At 36.0% G+C, this 19,243-nt stretch overlaps 1 protein-coding gene across 1 annotated transcript in view; it reads right to left on the bottom strand.

The window, feature by feature from the left end:
* Nucleotides 1–18,780, bottom strand: part of LOC110022375 (lactation elevated protein 1-like) — a gene marked incomplete at its 5' end in the record, with an annotated part of 43,906 nt that extends 25,126 nt beyond the window's left edge. Inside the window, 4 exons of the mRNA XM_020721269.1 lie at nt 6,418–6,545; nt 6,713–6,805; nt 18,513–18,582; nt 18,659–18,780. Coding sequence (XP_020576928.1) covers nt 6,418–6,545; nt 6,713–6,805; nt 18,513–18,582; nt 18,659–18,780 — 413 coding nt within the window. The remainder of the gene's footprint in view (nt 1–6,417; nt 6,546–6,712; nt 6,806–18,512; nt 18,583–18,658) is intronic.
* Nucleotides 18,781–19,243: the final 463 nt, after the last annotated feature.

Here is a 19,243-nt window from a genome sequence, read left to right on the forward strand (position 1 = left end):
TGAGATTCTTATGGATTTCAACAAAAGTTGACATTTAGAAGGAGAAGATACACTAGTGTAAAAAGGTGGATGCTAGTGATTAACAGAAAAACTTATCTATCTATCACACACTACCTAATATCGCTTATTCTGTCAGTATTGTGAGATAACATATGAATAGACCAAATAAAGAACATTTGGAGATGGTTTGCAGAATATTAAGGTTTTTTAAGAAGAACGATGACAAATGGTAAATGTTTAAGAAATCAGACAATGAGGAGGTAGAAGTTTACACTAATGCTAGTTAGGCAAGAGAACTCATGGGCAGAATATCCACATCCGAGTAATCTTCCTATTTATGAGAAAATTTTGTCACATGAAGAAGCAAGAAGGAAACAATGTTACCTAGTAGTGCAAAATGAGTACCAGATATTTGCTTTGATAATTTTTGAAAGAATGTGTATCCAAAGATTAATATATGAGTTGAGAAGCTTCAAGATCAATCCAATAAAGATATTTTGTGACAACCAAGCTACCATTAGAATTGCAAAAAACCTCATGCATCATGACAAAACCAAACATATTGATATTGATAGAAAATTTATCTCTGAAAATGTCAATGGTATCATTATCCACTTAATCTACATTTCAACTCATCTTCAAGTCGCTGATGTCTTGACCAAAGCCCTACCTCCAGGCAGCTTAATTGATTTGAATACTAAGTTGGGTCTTCACAACATCTATTACCTAGTTTGAGGGGAAGTGTGAAATTTTGTCCCAGTTAGATGCCCAAACCACAGAACATATGGGCCAAACAGGTTCAATCTGTGAAAGCCATTAGAGGGAGTTTTCTACTTTAGCTTTATTCTTTTTTATTCTTTTCTTATTATGTTATACATCTTTTCCTCATTGTTTGTTTTGTATTTGGTAAGTTGCAATAGTCTTAAATATGTTTGCCCTAATCGTTCTTCATATAATGAGGAAAGAGGTTATGACGTCAGAGCTTACAGTGGATGTGGTATTGTATCTGCTACAGTACCGCGGTTCGACCCAGGGGACTTGCTGACCAAAGGGAGAGGATCCTCCCATTCCAAATCGACCACTCCCTTCCTTTCTTATTTCTCTTCCTTACCTATTTCTATTCCTTGCTCTTTCTTTGCCTTCCTATTTTAACTACTTGTACCTATTATATATATAAGTTGCTTGCTTGCTTAGGGTTTAGTTTCTGATTTTTTCTGATTTCACGGTTTTTCCCTCTAGCGTTTCCCTCTTATGAGAGTTGTATCCGACGGTGGTAACTCATCCGAGGTGGTGATTATCTTTCTTGTTCCATCCTTCCTGCTGCTACTAGCTCCTCCAGGGCCCATCATTTCTACCGCCAACCACTCCAAGGCCTGTTTTGGAGGCCGCCAGCCCCTCCGAGGCCTGTCTTTGTTGCTGTCAACACTCCAAGACCTGATGATGCCACCAACCCCTCCAAGGCCTTTTCCTAATACCGTGCAGTCCACAACCGCCTCCTCCTATAGTTGTCCAGTTCACTGCTACCTCTCCTGCTCCCTCCTAGGCTGCAGCCACCTGCTACCCGCCTCCTACCAGTAATCCCCTATCACCTCAACGCCTTCCAGTGTTGCAACCACTTGTTGCTTGACAGCTTCCAACACTGCCACAACTCTCTTCCTTTCCTTCTGGGCTTTCCACTTTTCTCTACAGGGTTGTTTATGCGTTTTGTGCTATTTTCTTTCTTATTTTGCAGATTCGTCGTTGAAACCTGTCAATTGCATGTTTGTGTTGATTTATGTTTGAGGATTTATCATTGTAACCTTTGAATTTAGTAATAAAATTTGTTGTTCGATCGTGGTTTGGTTTAAATCCGATATCATTTGGTATCAGAGCTAGCATAATCCTAGTCCTATTATAAGGTTTCCTATCATCAGCTTTACCCCTCCACCAAAAATTTGCTTTCCTATTTCCAAACCATAGTCAACTTCGACCGAACCATAATTTTCCCTTGCTGATTTACAAAATCAACAACTCTAAATCAATTCTTTTCACCCTTTTTCATCTCTCAACTCTAAACCCTAGCCATGCCGCCAAAAAGATACATGCACAAGCTATCAGAAAAAAGATACTACGAGAGATCCAACGACTTCAGCGGAGGAGAGTCGAAGGAGAGAATAGAAGAATCTGAAGATAAAGCGGGAGATATAGCGACAACTCCTACTAACTTACTAAAGATATAATGTTCAAACCCAGCTTTAGAAATGGAGAGACCACAACACCGAAAGACCACCACATCTTACAGGCAGAGTTCAACCTAAGGATATTACAACCAGAGTATAATCAGAACACCCAAGACGACCCCAACAAAGGAAAAGCTGATTCAGAGTGGAGAACATGAGGAACCAAACTGCATCCCTAAATCTGTCACAACTAGTAAGTGTTGTAAGTGCCACGACATGTTGAATCAAACTGCACAACTGGGGGTAATCTGTTTCACTGAGCAGGATGTTCTTAAAAAATTAGGTAATGACATAATATACTGAAGACGGTGAGGACATAATAAAAGAGCACCAGCTTCTAATTAGGAAAGAAAAGATGCACATAGTCCTAGCTGAGCCTGTGGGAGGACTCTAATCGAAGCCATGAGTTCGAGAAACTGACACCAGAAGCATGTTAACTACAGATAAAAAAATTCATGTCATTCAAATCTATAAACTCATTCATGAGTTGCCCCTACTGAGAAAGATTCAAATGGGGCTCTTTTGTGCCATAACTGGAAGATTATACAGAGTTATTCAAATGTTAGATTCAGTTCAGCATGGTACCCATCATCAGATGTCCAGATAGGAGGGATGAACCCCAATGTTGAAATTTGTCTTAGGAGCTTGATGAAGAGGGAAATTCTTCAAATGAATTCAAATCATATCAGTGAAGAAGAAGTCTCTCCTAAGTGGTTGAAAGTGAGAGAGGTGCAACTTGCCATAAATTTCAACCTAGAGTTAATTTCTCCATACATAATTGTTTATCAAATACACTCAGATGAGTACGAAGAGTAGAAGAAGATAATTATAAATTTGATGGCTCGAGACTTGATTCGTGAGGAAACTCATCCAAATAAAGTTTCAATTTTGATTGTGCTAAAATGGGATGAATACATATTCTATTTAGATGTGTTTTAATATGCCAACACCAACAAGATTGACTTATAGATCACCTTCAACATGGTTGACTAGATGCCATATGATGAGACAGAAGCTTCGACGGATGTGGTCAAAGCTCCCCCAAACCCCGAGATGTATAGTGTCGCGGTCCAACCCAGAGGACTTGCCATCTAAAAGGAGAAGATACTCCCTTTCCAAATCGACCCCCTTCCTTTCCTATTTCTCTTGCTATTCTATTTCTATTCATTGCCCTTTCTATGCCTTCTATTCCAATTCCTTCATACTCTAACTACTTGTCATGACCCAGTCCAAGAGCTTAGAATGACCAAGGCAGGAACTAACAGTCGGGCGGAGAAAACCTATCTAACACTTTCAGTTCATCACAAAAATAAAAATCAAAAGGACAAACTCATTCTATTTATAAACTTCTATTTAAAACAGATTGTTTATATTTAAACATTTATATTCAAATAAAAAATAAACTAAACTACAATACTTATCAGCTTGCGCTCCTCGGCGCCTGGACACATACTCGCTATGTTCCATCTAATCTACAACTAATTTTCCTGTAAAAATGTTAATAGCTATGGTTTGAGTTAAAACTACTCAGTAGGTAAATATTTCTAAATTACAATAATTCATTTTTTAAAATATTTTGAAAAAGTACAGTAAAAGTAAAAGATTGAAGTAAAAGAAAGCAGTATAAAAAATAATTTATTTCCTTTCATTTACTTAGGTTACAATTTTTATAATTGAAAGTTACCGTCTAAACGTATACTTTATAAAAATATATGTTTAACCATTTTCAACCCACCATAAAGATAGACAACCATTTCTATTTCTATTTTCATTTCGAGCACGGGTACATTGTATTTCCATGCTAGTACCATATAGGGGTGACTCCCATATGCATACATATATCATGTTTTATTCATTTTTGTCTTGCATTTAACATTTAAAAAGAGATGGACTTTTACCTTTTAAAAATAAAAACTGAGAACAATAAAAACATGCGTAAAAAAATAGAACTATTGTAAAATAAAAACATATTACCCACCTCAACAACATCGTCTAATATCTTTTTTTTCTCAGGTTAGTCTAGTCCTTAAGTGCACCTATAATAATAATTTAAATGTAATTAACATCTTATTCAGTGCTAATCTTCTCTCCCATTGCTTCTAGATTTTCTATCATTATTTCCATAATTTATTTACATCATTAGCTATTTATTTACCTATATATATATATATATAGAGAGAGAGAGAGAGAAGAGAGAGAGAGAAGAGGGAGAGGGAGAGAGGGAGAGAGGGAGAGAGAGAGAGAGGAATATCCAATTTAATTTTTTTGTAAAAGTTTTCAGAATTTTCAATTGGGCACCTAGCAACTTAATTATAAATAAATTTAAATTTAGGGTTCTTACATTCATTTTAACGTTAATTAATTAAGAAAGTAATAGTAAATTTTTGAAATTGAACCTTATACCTGAATTTCCTTTTCTGGATAAGGTTTTGTCTTGCTCGAGCACTCCAGGTAGCCGAACGAGCTTCCTCTTCTTCTTCCTCCTTTGCTACTCGTGGCACTTGACTGAGCAACGCTCGAGCTCCCTTCATGCAAGGAAAATGTTGCACTAACCCTCCCTCTATTCTGGCTCGATTACAAGTAAACTCCTCGTCCTCCTGTTTCTTTTTCTTCTCCCTCCATTATTGCTTTTTCTTCCTCCTTTTCTTCTTCTTCTACCTTACTCTCTCGCTCTCACACAATCCCCCCAGTCTCTCTCACTTCGCTGGGTTTGAATGAAAGGAGACAAACTACCCCTTGTTCTTAACTCCCCATGAGCGATGAACTTTTCGCTCGAACAATGCAGGCGTCATAAGCAACTAATTTTTTTTAATTAAGTTAATTTTTTATAATTATTATTACACTACTAGTACCTATTTGATATATATATATTCTGATTACTTGCTTAAGGTTTAGTTCCTGATTATTTCTGATTTCAAATCTTTGACTTCAGTGTTTTCCCCTTCCGAGGGTTGTATCCGACGACAAGAAGGTACTTCGACCGTAACTCATCAGAAGTGGTGATTATCATCGCTCGTTTCGTCCTTTCTACTACAGCCAGGCCCTCCAGAGCCTACCGTTTCTACAGCCAACCCCTACAAGGCCTGTTCCGATGCCCTCCAACCCCTCCGGGGTCTGTCTTTGCTGCTACCAGCCCCTCCAGGGCCTCTTCCTGCTGTTGTCCAGTCCACAACCATTGTTGTCCAACCACAGCCGCCCCTTCTTGCTGTTGTCCAGTTCACCACCACCTCTCCTGCTCCCTCCTAAGCGGCATCCACCCGCTGCCTGCCTCCTCTGAGCAGTGCCCCATCACTCCTATGCCCTCCAATGCAGCAACCACCTGCTGCCCGACACCTTCTACCACTGTTGCATCTCTCTTCCTTTCCTTCTGGGCCTCCCGCTCTCCTCTAGAGGGTCGTTTATGTGTTTTGTATTGTTTTCTTTCTTACTTTACAGAGTCGTCGACATCGGTCGTTTTCATGTTTGTGTTTTTTTATGTTTGAGGATTCAATGTTATAACTTTTGAATTCAGCAATAAAATCTGTCATTCAATCGTGACTTGGGTTAACTCCAGTACCAGTTTGTAATTTAAAAATGATGGAATAAGAGAATACAATTTCTCCACTTTTCCTCAGTTTTAAGTTTTAACAATGTTAAAGAGAATTGGATTGGTTTGGTAGCATTTGAAGGTGATAACCGCAAAAATTTAATTAGGCGTGCTAACTCTCCTCCTAGCAGCTGGACATCCTAATTCCAAAGTTGAGCAATGCACGGATTGCTACAAGAATAGACACGCAACCAGAATAGTTTATGTTAGGGAAGACTGGTCGAAAATGGAGAAAATTAAAGCAGTCCATACGGTTTCAATAAAGTTTCACTTTAACGGAACAACTCTGAATCCTAAAAAAAAAAAATAAATAACAAATGCGGTACTCAGAATAAGGCTCCACTACTTCAAGTAAAATAATTGAGAAGACGAAGTACCTTCCCAAAGAATACATTTTTGTAAAATACATAGACATTCGTGTTACTATTTATATAATGTGAAGGCCACGCACGTCAGTGATATATATATATATATATATATATATATATATATTTCCTTTATATTTGCAACTTACTGAGATAATACATGTAGTATTGAAAAAAGCAAGCACATCCATCATTTTAGAAAAATGAACAATGGCAAACAAAATTCTGTACTCTAATCATTAATTACCTCTCCAGATCAAAAAGTGTTCCCTCATCAGTTCCTACAAACAGATCCTCAATTGAGGAATCTGCTAAACAGAAAAGGCAGCAGTGGTTGTTATAGAGCTCATCAATGAGAGTAATAAATCTTCTAGCCTGGGGATTAAATCCAATGCTGATTAAGAAATAAACATTGGGAAACATAAAACAGAAATTGATAGAAAAAAACAATTCGACAATTAGGATACTTATGTGCTCACTGAGCAATTAAACTTACCTTAATCCTAAAATAAAAACGGTAACAGAAACAGGAAAATTTGTACCTTGTCTCTAATCCTCATGCTCATGACAGGAATATCGGAAATGAAAACGGTGTGATAATTCCTAGCAATCGCAATGTAATCTGCTGCACCAGTCTGAACATTTAGCTTTCAATAAGCCACAAGACTAAATAAAATTCAAGGATAATAATCTTAATAAAAAATTCCACAAAAAATTGTTCAACTTATTAATGATACAGCTCATAAGATTGTCAATAACGCAAAATCTAAGTCTTCACAATATATGTAGAAGTATTTAATTGCTGCTCTATAATATTTTATGAAAGCAGAAGTCTGCATTGACTGCTTAAGTTGAATAGACATTAACAGTGCATGTAATTAGCCGAGGAGTCCGTATTTACAAACTACGTCTACATGAATCCTTTTTCTCCATTGCGTCCTATTTAGTGTCATATTTTCATTTAGTTCTAGTAAATTAAGATCATTTTTAATACAATAAGCCCAAGTCTTCCTAGGTCTACCTCTGCCTTTCTTAACAAAAGTCGAATTTAAAACATCTACTCTCCTAATCGGATCATCTAATGGTCGACGTTTAATATGACCAAACCATCTAAGGCGACTTTCTCTAATTTTGTCTGTCACAGGAGCTACGCCAACCCTATCACGAATATATTCATTCCGCATTTTGTCTCTAAGTGTAAAGCCACTCATCCACCTAATCATTCTCATCTCGGCAACACTTAACTTATTATTATGAAATAAGCAGCTACAGGACCTCTAAAATTTCTAAAATGAACCACAAGAAGTGCCAGAGTTTTTATGTCCAGTCATACATCAATATAAATATTACTGACTTGTAAAGTTAATTAGTGAAGTAAAGATTTTTGTTCGTACAGTTAGCTCAAGTTCATCTTCATTATCATTATCAATCTAAGCAATTTCATTATCCTTGCCCAAACTGTTGGGTCAACTTTGTGAATTCTTATTTTTCATTGGTTTTTACAAAGTATTGATTAAGTGTTAAATTTAACCATTGTAAATCATTTCGAACAACTTTATCCATTTTAATTTAGGTCTATCCATTATTCTTCTAATTTCCCATGCTAATTTTATCCATATGTCTAATTGGTGCATTTTTTATGGTTTTTTGTACATTTCCAAATCACTTGAGCCTGTTTTAAATAACTTATCTTCAATAAATATCACACAAACTAGTTCTCTAATATAATCATAACTTCATTCATCCCTTCTATTTTTGCAAGCATTCGTCTTAACATCCTCATTTCCGCTACACCCAACTTAGCTATCAATTTCTTTTACTATCTAACTCTCAGGTATGCATAACACTTCATCATAAAGATAAGTACTAAAATTTAACTTTAAATTTCCATGATTTTCTATTATCACATTATACTATAAAGATAGTATGTAAGCACCGAATTTTCCTCTTCTGTTTTCGCGACCTTCCCGATTTAGACTCCCGCGAACCTTCCTTTCCTTCTTCCCTCTCTCTCCTACCGCCTTCAGCTGGCTTCACTCTTTATATATTGAGGCTGAAGGTGGGAGTTACCATGCTTCACCGTGCTCACCCCTTGCAACCCGCTCCTGTAGCAGCCGAAACCCTTGCCAATCTGCCTCGTTCCTCTCTCGCAGTTCGCCCAAAACCATCAGCTTTCTAACTGAACCCTTGCGACACCATCGCGATTAGAGCTAGCCAAGAAGGCAACAGTGGAATCGTAGACGTGTAGAGACCACCGAAATTTATCTCCTTTTGTTCGCTCCTACTTAAAACCATTCAACAAGATAGCCCTGGTCTCTCTCCCCCTCCCTCCCACCCACTTATGCGGGCTTCAACTCCTCTAAATCATGTAAATCCATCTTCCATGGGGATTGACTAAATCCTGGATTTAGGTCAAATGTAGGAAAACGGATCTAAGAACCCACAGGATTCAAAAATGTCATTTTTGCAGTTTGTTAAGTTTTAGGTGTTACATATGTAAATCCCCAAAAAGTTAGTTCAAAACTTACAATCACCTCCATATCAAAATAAAATAAAAATAAAATATTACACTGATAATAATAACAATAACAATAATAATAATAAATGTCAATTAAGTTGCACCTAATTTAATGAATAATTAAGTTTAATTGCATATTCATTTATATTTTATTTTTCTATATAGTGTAGAATTGCTAGTTGAACATTTGAATTTGTATTAGTATCGTGGTTTCTTCCTTGAGGTAAGTAACTACTTTTTATTAAAGGATAAGTGTACCAATTAAGGGCTCTAATCCTTATTATTTGTAGTAGATTCATAGTTATTCCAAAGGATTGTCAGTCATGCCCATGATACTTCAATTATGATTTTGCACTTGTTATAGGATTCAATTAGTACTCATGATAAAATTACCGTCTTACTCGATTGGAATGGAATCTCAGAGGAAAAAAAAAATAGAATTTTGGAATGAAGATTGATCTGCTGGATTTTGATGGTCCCATGAATCCAAACGAGTTCATTGACTGACTCCAAGCAGTGGAATGTGTCATTGAGTACAAGGACGTCCCACCTAACAGAAGGGTAAAGCTAGCCGCCATCAAGTTAAAGAAGAGTGCATCTCTATGGTGGGAGAATTTGAAGTGCCTACGCAATGAGAGGAAAAAAATAAACTTGGTCCTAGAAGAAAATAGAAATGCAGTGCAAATACCTACTAGCACATTATAGACAACACGTGTTATTGAGACTTCACCAATTACAACATCAGCATCCCTTAGTAAAGGAGTACACATCTTAGTTTAAGCGGTTTATGTTGAAATATAAGCTAGTAGAGCCCGATAAGAACATCATAGCTCGATATCTGGAGGACTTGAACTGTCCATTGGTAATGCAGTATAGTTGAAATCTTATTGGACATCATAAGATATATGGATCCTATACGTGAAGGTGAATAGACTTCTCCCCAGTATTAGATCCACACCACCCTTCAAACGAGATTTGACCATCAAATCAGGCAGCAAAAATGCACCTTGTGAAGCATCCAAGCCGATCTGGCTCAATGATAACCCATTTAAAAGTGGAGAAAAAGTGAAGATATCTAGTACTCTCAAATCTGTCCTAGCCAGGAAATGCTTGAAGTGTCATGGTTTTGGATACATTGCATTTGATTGCCCAAACAAGAGATCTTTTTATTGAGCATAGGGTAGTGGAAAATATAAGCAGTGACACAAAAGGCACTGAAGAAGATGAGAACGCATAGGAGTATTAGTTTATGGCAGACGAGGGAAAGATTCTAGTGATTTAAGCTGAGACCAAGAGAAAAACTTTAGAAGGACTGACACTGGATTGCAATAGCATTTTTGCTCTCTGGAGTGTTGTATCTTCTTCCTTTTGCAAGTGGATTATTTATATCTTTGTTCAAGAACAGGCAGTGGATCCTCCTCATCGCCTTTATCGCACCATTTCTTCAATGAATTGTTGTTTTCAGTAGGGAAAACTGCCAAACATGTCAAATATGTTGTCCAACAACAGATTTCAACTCCTATCCCCATCCAAAAAGCGTCAATACTTCATATTTCCACTTCCTTGTTATTCCGCAACCATCTCTCTGCCAAACCTAATTCCTAAATACCTTCTAGAAGCCTTGGAACGATATCAAGTAAAATAGTCAATAACATATCATAAATAAAAAATTAATAGTGAATGAAATAATTAAATAAAAATTGGCCTTATGTCAGTACGAGAAGAAAAAAACAAGTCTTACCACATGGTTGACGTTTAATATGAATAAACCATCTAAGACGACTCTCTCTAATTTTGTTCGCCACTGGAGCTGCACCAACCCTTTCATGGATAGATTTGTTATGCATTTTGTCTCTAAGTATCAAGTCACTCATCCATCTAACCATTCTCATCTAAACACCACATAACTTTGTTTTCTGTTTCTCTTTTAAAGGCTAACATTCTACGCTACAAAGAATTGTAGTTCTTGCCACCATCTTTTAAAATTTTCCATTTGAGTCTAAGCGGTACTTTTTTATCTCACAATAGGCCCGGTGCATTTCTCCACTTCAACCAACCAATTTGAATTCTACTAACAACATACCCATCTCTATCACCATCACTTTTAATGGACATTTATAGGAGGATCAATTTGGTGTATGCTTTTCGTTGATGATATTCTTCTTTTAAAGTGTAGTACAATTACGATAATATGATTTTACAAAAATCTTCTCATACTGGCACCCACAAAATTAATACAAGAAAAAAAAATTATTCAAGCCAAAAGTTGTGAATTATATGCACCAGACCACTATTTATAGACCATTTAAAATCTAGATTGAAAAATAAGTTGACATGTGATTGATCTTGATATAAGTTTGAATTACCAATTTAATATTGCATTTCTCCAAATAAGCAATTATTTAATTTGAAACTCCGAATTAACTAAATTGCTATCATCAAAACCACATGAATCCTGTACCCAAGAGTGATACTTCCGCGATACTAAAATCATCCTACATTAATGTTGCATCAAAGGCAAACCTTAACACTAAAAGAACGGTGAAAAAGTGTATATCCTACATCACTCACATTTTTTTTAGATAATTCCAAAACCTTCGCTTAAAAAGAAGCACTCCCAGTCTATCTATTTGGTTGGGAAAAAAATGATTTTAACTAATGCACCTTAATTACTCTAAACAACACAAATATAATGCACACATTCATAACCCCTCAACCATTTTGTGGGAATTAACTAAAAAAAGCAAGACTAAAGTTATTCCAATCAAATAAACTAGCCTAAAGCAAGGAAATAAAATGTCAACTTTCTAGCCCAATTCAATTCTTATTAGCCATCATTACCAACACATCCACAAAACATACATAAAAATAAAAAAATATAAACTACATATAAACTAATATATTTTACGATGCTTCCGATGATAGTAGATACAAAAATTTTCATCAACAAGGAGCAACAAAATTAAGTAAAGTGCCAACATAATCCTTGACTATTTGGATGGAGTCATTTTAGTCCGAGACTTCATAGGAATGCCAAAATATTCCCTACTCTTTAAATTAGGGCTGAAATAGTCTCCATGGAATATTATTAGATCTCAATTTTAAAATAGTCCAGAACTATTTTAACATTTCTATAAGCTATTGAGTTAAAATGGTTCCATTTAAAAAAGCGAGAAGACTATTTTGGCACTTTACTCTAAATTTATGATAAATGAAAGATAGCTTATGACAATGAAGATAAATGAAATGACCATAAAGATTGTTCCCTTCGTCGAATTTAAGTACGATAATGTTCGATTTATTTAAACATGCCTTTGGGTAGTTTGTTAAAAATAGTTTATCTAAAAGGGTTCAAAAATTTTAAATATAAAGTAAAATTTAAGTATTATTCACTGCCATAGTTATCGTATTGATTATCATCATATATTCTTTAGAAATATTATGCATTTTAAATAATAAATGTATTAGCAATTTCCTTTTAATCATTTAACTGAACTTGAATGAGTATCTTGGGTGGCATATATTACCTAGTATAGGCGATATGGGAGCGGTCTTGTAGCTCTTGATGCGAGAGTTCCAAGAATAAAGCCGCGACCCGACTAGCGTTCTTGGACCGAATCGGTCCAAATTGGGTCTCCATTGTGGAGTTAGCGAGTCCTATAGGGCCAAATATCCTATTATTATATTTTATTTTCGTAGGATTCTAGGTTTAATTTTTTTTTAATTTATTTTTCTATCAGGACAGTCGTCAGCATCCAGATTTTCCCTTTTAGGATTGTATCGGAAAGGGAGAAGGTGATCCGACTGTAACTTGTCCTGAGGTGGTGCTTATCTATCATTCCCTGTTTCCCACCATCCCTCCTCCGCTACTACCATCATCGCAATTATTGCCGCCATCTAGAAAACAACCTCTTTATTTTTTCCCGTCGCCGACCATCGCTTCCATCCACTCCACCTCATTGTTAGCCCTTCCAGCCGCCTTCAACTTGCTGTCACCACGCCGCCTTCAACTTGCTGTCACCACCTGGAAAAAAACCTCTTTTCTTTTTTATTGTCATCGACCATCGTTCCCAGCCCCTCCACCTCATTGCCAGCCCTTCCAACCACCTCCAGCTTCTTGTCGGCCCCTCTAGCCACCTACAAACGTGTTGCCGCCCCCTTCTAATGTAACATTCCGTCTCACCTACCAGGAGAGTGGAATCGAAAAGCCAAAGTGCGGGAGAGGAAATGAAGAACTAGGCAGGATGGAGAGAAAACAAAGAGAGCTTGGGAAGTCAAAGAAGTGAATTTTGCTTATAAAATGTTGTTGTTGGCTTACCTAGAGGGTTGAACAATGAGACTCGATCATGTGCCATCGAGTCAAAAGGGAAGAAGAGGTAGTCGAAAGAGGTGGCGGCTCGTATGTGTGGTTAGACTCATTGCATTAGGTCGAGACAAGCCATCATCGTTTTTCTCACAAGCAAAAAGGAGGCGGTGTCTTTGTCAAGCATTTGAGGAAGGTGGTGGTGGTGACATCGTCGTCGAGAAGGCATCAGTGCCGAGCCAAAATCTGAGTTGAAGAGGACAACAAAGCTCCCTCATCTGTGTGATTCAGTTCTCGCGCTCAGGCACGGTGGAAGGATCTAGCGGTAGGAAGCTGAGCGCTTATCAAGGGCTTGGCCAAAGATTAAAATTAATAATATTTAATATTACTTTACAATAATCAAACTTAAAGTTTAAGTATTGAAAACTTAAAATAGTGCAATAAAACAATAATTGATAATTAAATTAAAACATAAATAAATAAAGTGATGATTAAATGTTTTATATTTGATAGGTGCTAATTTGATAGAAGTAATATAAGTTAAAAAGCAAGCAGATCATCTATCATCAATGTTTTATATTATAGTGACATTTTACTTCTTATAGACCAAATGCATTTATTGATACTATCTTTGGTTATATTGAATTTACTGCAAGCTTGTGATTTTGAATGCTAGTGAATTTTTGTTCATATTATAGGAGTGATGTGTAAACATCATTACTAAATTATTTGACTATTATGCAAATGTAAAATGAATATTTTTTTTTAATTAGTGATATTTTCAGTAAATGATTGTATGGGCATGAATGACTATGGAGTCACCCCTTGATGGTACTAGCGCGAGAACACTAATGTACACGTGCACATAAATAGAAAAAAAATTGATATTGAAGTATCTTAAATGGTAATTTTCAGATGGTGCTCCGGTGATGGTTGTACAGATAAGAAATGATATTGATATAGATTCTTTAAATAACATGTTAAATATTTATATTGATTTATAAAGAAGCCTAAATGACTTGCATTTTATTATTTTTCATTGTATTGTGATAGTTTAGGAGAGTGAGTATTCACTAGTTTTATTTAGCTTACTGTTATTTTAACTAACATTTTTAGGGTTAATTAAATTATTAAAAAATGAGCGATAGACAAGAAAATATTTATAGATGATAGAATAACCAGTAACGAGGTAATTTTAATTGTATCGCTTTAATTTAATTTGCAGTGACTTATTCATCCGTTAAATTATAAAAAAATATAGAAAATTTAATTCACAATGTCCGACCGTCTGTACCCATTTTGGTTAATTTCATGCCCCAAGCCGGGTCATGACATCCAGTCACCTCCATCCTGTTGTCTCCCTCTTCTAGCCACCTCCAACTTGTTGTCACCCCTTCCAACCACCTCTTACTCACTACTACAATCTTCCTGCTGCCCACATCGCCCCAAAGGCCTCGCTGTCGTCTATCACCCAACCCGCTTCAGTTACTATTTCTCCTTAAACGCAGTGCCATCGCCTTCAATATCAACCCTAGTTGAGCTCGTGTGAGTCTTTATTATTTCCTAGTTCCAAGTGTCCCTGATTGTAGTCTCTATTTGCCTTCAGTAATAATATTTCCTTATTGTGGTTTGGTTCAAACTCCAGTATTATTTGGTATTAAAGGTAGCCTAAATATAATCCTATCCCTGGGTTTCTAGTAACTCTACATATTACCCTGCCCACAATAATTTTCTTTTTCCTCCGCCCTACACACCTTCCATTACTTACACCCAAAATCTTAACCATGCCCCGGAGTAGACAATTACCAAAATTTGATCAGGAATCAACCATGGACAACATACAACGACAACTCCACCAAATGCTGCATCGACTTGATGCAATTGAGGAAAGAACCCAGGGCTGGATCACCATCGATTGTAACAATGAAATTCGTGAAGGAAAGCAAGAACATCACCTAAATCCCTTCTGTAAAGATGGTTCCAATGGAGAAGACATACCAAAACACTTTTGAGTATATTATTAGTCGAGGCCTAGAGCTGAAGTGTCTATTGAAAGATATAGAGATTAAGCACCTTTGGGAGGATACAGAGATGAGATGCCTACTGGAGAATACAGAGATGGAGTGTTGTTCGACGATACAAAGATAGCATGCCTATTAGAGAATACAAAGAACTGGAAATGAAGGTGGGCCTACCAGACTTCTAGGGTAGAATGGATCTAGATGATTTCCTTGAGTGGATGTAAACAGTTAAGCGGATCTTTGAAAACAAGTAGGTGCTCGATGAAAGAAGAGTGAGCTCATCTCCATCAAGTTATAGAAAAATACCTCTTTGTGGTGGGAGAACTTGAAGAGGGAGAGACTGAGAGAAAGATGTAACAAAATCACTTCTTAGAAGAAAATGAAGAAGGCGATGCAGCGATAGTACCTACCCTCGCACTACTCCCAAAATATTTTCTTGAAGCACCACTTCCTGTAGCAGGAGATATCAGTTGAGTACGGGATAAAATTTATGCAACTTAAGTTGAAGTGTGAGTCAAATGAGATATAGAAGCGCACCATAGCAAGGTACTTGGGATGCTTAAGGCCCGCCATCAGTAAAATGGTCTAATTGAAATCCTTTTAGCCATTGATAGACGTGCAGACCGTGGCACTAAAAATAAAAGAGGGACCAGAAGCAGAGTAAACAACTACTGCCAGTCAAACAAAAACCCATAGAGACCTCAGGAGGAGCACACCTTAGGGAGTGGAGCAGATTAGTTCAAAGCAAGATAGAACCACTTTGAGTGAGAATAAACCTGAAAAGAGAAACACTTTCGACACTTCTGACACAAACTCGACACCTACCCCGGCTAACGAAAATGAACAATGCACAAAAAAGGAAGCAGATTTCAAAATTAAAGAACGAGGAAGAAAATGAAAATCTCAAATGTCATAAAAATCAATTCCACACTTACCGATTTCGTTCTGAAGACCTGAATCAAGGTCTGTAGCTCTTGATAGGTCGCTCGCCTGCTCTTGACAAGTCGCTCGCCTGTTGCAGGCCGTGGCTATGCTCTAGCTGGGACTTTTACTACAGGAGCCACACGGGAGCCCTTCTGCAAAGTGTGATCAAGACAGAGAAAAGGAAATCGGGAGAGGGGGAGGAATTCGAAGGCTTTGGAGACTCCCATTCAACTAAACTAGCGATAAATATTGAGAGATAATTCGATGACTACATTGCATGTACAGGAGATTAGGAATAATTAGGTTTAATTAAACTTATAACTTCCAAAATTTATCTCCCAATCCGATCATAGTAAATATATTGTGTTTTATATCAAATTGATTGATTCGATGCGTAGAATTAAATTGTTTCAGTTGAAATCGGAGAAATGTGAAATTTGGGGTATATTTTAAATTGCCAAAATTTTACCCTATTTCACAAATTGGCTATTACAATACTATTATATGTTGTTTTGAGATATTTTATTGGTAGATTATATTATTGTTTTTGGAATATTTGATTTTCTGTGTAGTGTACTTTGAGATTTCTTAGTGACACTTTTAAAAAGTAGAAATTATGATAATTTGTGGAAAGTAAATAGAATATTAATTATACCATCTAATCATTCCTGCCTTGGATTATTCCAAGTCTCAGGTCGGATCATGACACTAACTACTTCATAGATTAAAAATAAGCATACTAACCTTAATATTGTATTACTTGCTTTTCCACTTTGCTCTTTAACCTATTAGATTTTACTTTCTCTAATTAGATGTCTAATATAGAAATATAAAATTTTAATCAAATTATTTAGTTATGCAGGACTAATCTTTATTTAATCATTTATTTAAATCACTATATTTAATTAATGATTGTAATAATATTTTAAATTAAATTTAGCATATTATTCTAGTTCATTTTATTAATCATATAGCTTCTAATAATTATTTTAGTTCTTATTTAAATCTAAATCCTATTTAATGTATATTCCATTATAATTTTCATTCATAATTCATAACTAATATTTATTATTTATATCTTTAACTTTTAATATGTCATTTCAATTATTATTTGAACTCCAACAAAATTTTATATTAAAATATTAATCATTCTATATTTACCAAGAGTAACATTAGTCATCAAATAATAATTTAATTTTCTTTAAAATCTATAATTATATGGATAAGCACTTGTTATTGATATTAAAATTTTTACCTTCTTCCGGAAGAACCACCCTAGACTAGCACGCGAAAGCCTTTCTTGCCTTCGTCACTTGCTTGAATCTTTTTAATTTTTATGATGACAACTTCACAAGTTTATGTATGTTGGATTGGTTTGTGTTTGAGCATGAAGTTTGCTTCAACTCATAGCTCGTGCGAAAACGACACGATAATCTCCTCTGCTTGAATGTGGTAGCAACTCATTACTGCTCTAGTTTGCTTCGTCACCTTTGTGTGTGTTAATAGCACACATTTTTAGCCCTCGGGTACACTTGCGTTCCCAGGCAGAGTCGTCATGACCCTCGTCTTGCTTGTGCTTGTTGTTCTTGCATAACTTCTCCACTTTCACTTCTTCGCATGCCATTGCATCATCTTCCTCCCTCAAGCAGATCTACAAAGCTCACTGACTGTGTGTTGCTCGATGCGAGTCACATATATGATGCCTCATTCAACTTTCCCTCGCTCCCTTGCCCTCGTTTCCTTTTAAATGATTGCAAGACTCGTAACGCCAACATTACATAACCGAGCATTGCCAGTCAGAAAGGACGAAAATCATACAGTTAAATTAGGAGTTTTCTATATTTAGGAGCTTCCTTATTTAAATTATTTTCAATATCTTTATTCTGATTTATTTTCCTTTTAGCTGAATCTTTAGATTTGTAATATGTATTATTGAGTTACCTAAAATAGATTATACAAAATATATTGTACCTTAAATAGATTGTAAGATTATTATTTAATGGAATGAAAGCAAAGAGAAAAAGCATTGAGCCTATTCAGAATTCAACCTATTTTTCTCGAAACTTTGACAAGCATTACAACTGGTCAAGCAAAGTGGAGTTATATTTTCCCAAAGTCAACTTAAAAGAGCTGTCAAAACAGGTTAAGTAAACTAATATCATTGGACCTAAATTGTTGCCAGAGCCCAATGCACCTTCAGGCCATTTCTAGGAAGCCAGGACATGAACAACTAAATTCAAATGATCATTGCCATCATAATTAGCCTTTCTAATCTCATTGAAGTTGACTTTATTAAGTTTCCCCTCCATTCATTCATGTTGAATGATGCAAGAACTAAATACTCTAATTTTCACAAATCTTTCGCAATAAAACATAGCCAGAACTTGCTCCCAATCTATTACACTTTATGCCTTTGCATTGCGCTGGTTATCCCACATTACCGCAACCGTTCTAATTAACACACAACTAAAAACTAGAATTATGAATACAAAAAAAAATGTAGATCCATAGCACTAGAATTAAGTAATTTTAAGTTTATCAATATATTGAATAAAAGAAGCAGTTAAGAGCATTACCGCACGCCCACATAGATAGTCAAAGTTGAATCTCGCCACTCCACTGCAGCTTTCAGGCACCATCAGAGCCCTGATTGGTGATGCACGGGCGTGTTCCGATTAAGATTCCATTTACTTAGAAAAGCTAAGAGGTTTAGATATCAAACCTTCCAAACATCACAGAGATGGCATTGTAAGTGGGCTTTCCTCCAGATTGGTTAATAACTTCTTGCCATAGTTTATCAAATTCTCTGCGGCTATCAGCATTCAATGGCCAGAAATAGCGAACCTGAAATTGGCACATATTTGAGAATACAGAAAGCATACGAGGCATTGATCGCCCAGATGGTGCAGTAAAAATTAACCTATTAAAGGCCAAATAAATTTCAAGAACCATAACTATAGAAGGAATAACATTTTCCAGGCCCAAAAAATTTTATCAACGTCTTCAAAGAAAGCAAAGAAAAAACATCAAACTAGTTTGAACGAACAGTTTCCAACAAGTAGTATAACAAAGAAAGTGGACCAGAACAATCAGCACAACAGATCAAGCTAGCTATAGTTGTGGATTTTGAAAAGCACACAAGCTTTACTTTCCTTATGCCCTTTTGTGGGCTCTAAAAGGCATTGATCATGGAATTGAGACATAGAGTGAAGTCATTTTTAGTAAATACAAAAACATTAGAGTTGAAACTGTCAAGGAGATTGTCGGTCAACTTTTTTCGATTGATTAATTATGAAAATATGGTATT

The sequence above is a fragment of the Phalaenopsis equestris genome, unplaced genomic scaffold (genome assembly GCF_001263595.1).
Source record: "Phalaenopsis equestris unplaced genomic scaffold, ASM126359v1 Scaffold000188, whole genome shotgun sequence".
Lineage (NCBI taxonomy): Eukaryota > Viridiplantae > Streptophyta > Magnoliopsida > Asparagales > Orchidaceae > Phalaenopsis > Phalaenopsis equestris.